General features: G+C 39.0%; 1 protein-coding gene across 1 annotated transcript; it reads left to right on the forward strand.

The window, feature by feature from the left end:
• The first annotated feature begins 434 nt into the window (after positions 1 to 434).
• Positions 435 to 1,403, forward strand: LOC101638226 (olfactory receptor 10J3-like). The gene has a single exon (XM_004714814.2). The coding sequence runs from the start codon at positions 462 to 464 to the stop codon at positions 1,401 to 1,403; it is 942 nt and encodes a 313-aa protein (XP_004714871.1). The 5' UTR covers positions 435 to 461.
• The last annotated feature ends 3,382 nt before the right edge of the window (positions 1,404 to 4,785 follow it).

The raw sequence follows: 4,785 nt of genomic DNA on the forward strand, positions 1-4,785 counted from the left end.
CTTTCACCAGGTCACTGATTCTTATAGGGTCTTTGGGGCACTGCCTTAAGAATATATTAAGGAAAAAAGATACAGCTAGGCACATTTTGTGCATTTTATGACTCTTCCTGACGTGGGCATGAGTATTCAATTACCAGGTAGTTATTTTTCCAAATTTTTCTTTCAAGTGGTCTTTACATTTCATCATTATCATTGTCCTCAATCTTGAATCCTGAGGTAACAGAATCCTAATACTAACAAAGCAAAAGGATAACAGGATGCGGACAAGTGATCACAGAGCAACTTTGTCAACAACAATATTTGTGGCTTGTGGGATTTGGGGCATTGCTGACATAAGGGAGACCCCCCTTTATCAATTGCATTGTACAGGTTACTCTGTTTACTTATATCATCATTCTCCCCCCCTCCCCCTGCCTTTTTTTTTTTTTTTGACCAGTTCCTTCAGACCTAGCCATACCTCAATGCCAGAATCAAACTCCACTGCTGTGACTGAGTTTCTCTTTGAAGGTTTCTCCAGCTTTGGATGGCAGCACAGACTTATATTCTTTGTTGTCTTTCTGACATTGTACTTATTGACTCTCTCTGGCAACATCATCATTGTGACCATCATTCACCTGTATCGTCACCTTCACACTCCCATGTACTTCTTCCTCAGCATACTGTCCATCTCTGAGACCTGCTACACAGTGGCCATCATTCCAAGAATGCTGTTTGGCCTCCTGAGTCCATACCAGTGTATTTCCATCCAAGGCTGTGCCATACAGCTCTTCTTCTATCTCACTTTTGGCATCAACAACTGCTTCCTGCTCACAGTCATGGGCTATGACCGCTATGTGGCCATCTGCAAACCCCTCCGGTATTCTGTCATCATGAGTCATCGGTCCTGTGCCGGTCTGGCATCTGGGTCCCTGGGGATTGGGCTAGGGATGGCCATCATTCAGGTGACATCTGTGTTTGGCCTGCCCTACTGTGATGCCTTTGTCATTTCTCATTTCTTCTGTGATGTACGCCCCCTGCTGAAGCTGGCCTGTGCAGATGCCACTGCCAATGAGATCATCAACTTCGTGGTCAGTGTCTGTGTTCTTATTCTACCAATGGGGCTAGTCTTTATATCCTATGTCTTCAACATCTCTACAATCCTTAAGATTGCTTCAGCTGAGGGTAGAAAGAAGGCCTTTGCCACCTGTGCCTCCCACCTCACAGTGGTCATCATCCACTATGGGTGTGCCTCCATCATCTACCTCAAGCCCAAAGCTCAGAGTTCCCACAAGCAAGACACCCTCATCTCAGTGACCTACACTGTCATCACTCCCCTGCTCAACCCTGTTGTGTACACACTGAGGAATAAAGAAGTCAAAGATGCTCTGTGTAGAGCTATAGGGCGGAAGCCCCTAGCCAGTTAGTAACATGTTAAGAATACCTTTTCTTTAAATTTATAAATATGTGATCATTTTAATGCTGTTTTGATAGTGCCTTTAACTATGGGTATATGAATAGAGTAAATTTAATTGGTTGCTAAGACAAGAGGTTTCCTTTTATGTCAGTCATGGTTTTCTGTGTCCTGTTCCATAAAGGTTATGCAACGACTTGGCACATATTTAAGAATTTAGAGGAAATACAGGCCTCGTTTTTCTTAAGGCACCAGCCACAATGCTAAAGATTTATAGCCTCAGAAGCCTGAAAGTGCAGTTTTATTCTGTCCTATATGAGTCAGAGTTAGCTTGATGGCAGTGAGTTTTTTTGGAAGTCAAATTAAAATGACCTGCTATGCAAAACAAAACCACACAATACATGGCACTGACATGTAACGTTTGATCAAATAGTAAAAATAGTTTTGGCTTTGTGTCAAGATTTCTAGATATGATAGAGCCAATATCTGTAATATTGCTTAATCATCATGCTTAAACTAGATAAAAGCTCTTCAGTAAAGGTCTGATGAAAATTTTCACACTGTCTTCCACCTGATGTTGCATTTATTGAATGCTATGGTCATCTGCCCAGATTGTACCCCTTGGTATCGAAGAATTCATTCCCTTAGGCTGGGAGGGTGTTAAGCTGACAGTGTTGGCTCATCAAAGTAGACATTCAGACATCCAGCAAATAATAAAATAAATAAAGAAATGTTCATAATCATTAACTATTCAAACTCAAACTTCATTAAAACTGTGTCAATTTTCAGTCAGTGAGATGCGAATCAAAGCATCAATGAGATATCATTTTCCCCAGCTGCAATAGGAACATTGAAACATCAACAACAAATAAGAGTTAGGGTGTAGGTTTCTGCACCCTCTTACATGACTGCTGGAACTTTAAAATGATACAACCACTATGGAATACAGCATGACACTTCCTGAAAAGTTGGAAATTTCTGTTAAAATGTCCTGCTCTGAAAAAACCAAAAACCAAAAAACCATGCTATATGACCCAAATATTATACCATAATTTTTTGAGAAAATTAAACTATCCATACCATATATGCCATAAGATAGTACATACTATCTATACCCACATGACCACATGAAAATTTTGAAGATTTCTATTAAAATGTCTATCTTGGCAAAAAATTAAATGATCAGACTATTTGGTGTATATTTTAAATAAATTAAACCTACACCATGAATAGGTATGCGCACACCCATCCAGGTTCATTGTAGCACTAAGCACTATTCACAATAGCCAAAAAGACAGTACCAATTAAAATACCCACAGAGGTAAGGATGGATAAGCAAACATTGGTACATATACACAGTGAAATGCTGGGTCACATTAAAGAAAAATGATAAATCTGTGGAACAGCTCATAATGGGGATTATTATGTTAATTTGAACTAGGCAATTGCAAAAGGACAAATACTGTATGCTACCACTTTTTTGAAAAATGTATCAAACTAAAAGCAACATCTTTTGATGCTTCACAGGAGTAAGATGAGAAGAAAGGGTAAGTTACTGATAATATTTGTGTTAGGCTGTGTTCTCGAGAGGAGCAAAGCCAAGAAAGTCACTTATTTGTAGAAGTGGGTGAATTCAGTCTAGTTCAAGTCTTTGGATTGGGTATTAAACTGGAGGCTTTTCCTGATTCACATAGCTGATGGGGCTGAGGCACCAGACAGCAGGAAGGCAAAGCAGGAAGATCATGACTGATGTGTTTGCAGAGGCAGATGAATCTAAGGTCAGATGGCAGGTTCTGCTATCTCCCAGGGTCAACAGGTTCAAGTATGGAGGGTAATGAGCCATATGCAGGATCCAGACTAGCAATAAGACAGAGTATGGTCTCCATAGCATCTACTTATATGTTAGAAGTATGTCACAAACCCTATGAATCATCTGGGCTATGACTTAAGGAAGGAGTTGCTCAATACTCTAATATTCCCACAACTTCTTGGCATATCTGTGCCAGACAAGTTCTCTACAGAAACAAAGCTAGTGTGTGTATATAGAAGATAGTGATATCAAAGAATGGCTCACACAGTTGTAAAAATGGGTATATCCAATCTGGTTCAAGCCCATGGGTCAGATAGTATTCTAGAGTTCTCTCCCAAACTGTGTAGCTGAAGAGGCTACACAGCTGAACTAGGTAGCAAGAAGACCACAGGTTAGTCAATATAGATGTTAAGGAATCTGAGGTTAAAGTCTGCTGATGGCTCTTAGGATTGGCAGGTGATGTGACAGGAGGGTGATGAACCAGATGCAGGACCCAAATCCAGCAGAGTGAGCTACCTCCTCCACATTGTTAAACTGTACTAATAGTAGGCCCCACTCTGAATAAAAACTCCCTCAACTATATCAAGACTCTGCCCAGATTAAGGAGGTAGTAATCCACTCTATTCTTGCCACAACTGCTTGATGACTTCATAGAAAATCCCATCATAGGGTTGACCACACTATGTTAGATCACATCATGAGAGAATCCTGGCCCAGCCAAGGTGACTAATCTATCACAAGAATAGATAAGTTGGGTGAAGAGAAGGTAAATATACAATAAGAAAATGGTTGACAAAATAAAAAATGTATAGAAATCATCAAAGAAAAATGACTGCCATCCTTTAAAGAGACACATAGCTTAAAGTCATAACTTTCCCCAGGGTAAACTACCTTCACTGATGTTCCTGTTTTAGGACCTAAAGACTGACCCCCTTGCCTCAATTCATAATTATAAAAGCTCATTTCAGCTCCAATATTATCACCTGGGATATGATCTGAGTTCTTTGTTGTGACTATATCAAAGCTTGAATTTACCCTCTGCCAAATCTTTTTTTTTTTTTCATTTTCATTATTTATTTTTTTAATCATTTTATTGAGGGCTCTTACAAATCTTAGGACAAACCATCATTCAATGTGTATTAAGCACACTTGTACATCTGTTGCCATCAACATTTCCAAAACATTTTCTTTCTACTTGAGACCTTGATATCAGTTCCTCTTTTTTTCCCTCTCTCGCCCACCCTCCCGCGCTCATGAATCCTTGATCAATTATATATTATTGTTGTTATAATGTGTTTTGCACTGTCCGTTGTCTCCCTTCACCCACATTTCTGCTATTTATATATCTTTTTTTAAAGAGCAACACTTTTATTGACATATAGTTTACAAATCATACAATTGAGCAATTTAAGCGTATTCAAAAGAGTTGTGAAATCATCAGCCTAATCAGTTTGAGATGTTATATTCTTTTTTTTTTTCTAATCATTTTACTAGGGGCTCATACAACTCTTATCACAATCCATACATACATCAATTGTGTAAAGCGCATTTGTACATCATTCTCAAAACATTTTCTCTCCACTTA

The sequence above is a fragment of the Echinops telfairi genome, unplaced genomic scaffold (assembly GCF_000313985.2).
Source record: "Echinops telfairi isolate 266 unplaced genomic scaffold, ASM31398v2 ScPeMD7_7425;HRSCAF=8463, whole genome shotgun sequence".
NCBI classification, from domain to species: Eukaryota; Metazoa; Chordata; class Mammalia; order Afrosoricida; family Tenrecidae; genus Echinops; species Echinops telfairi.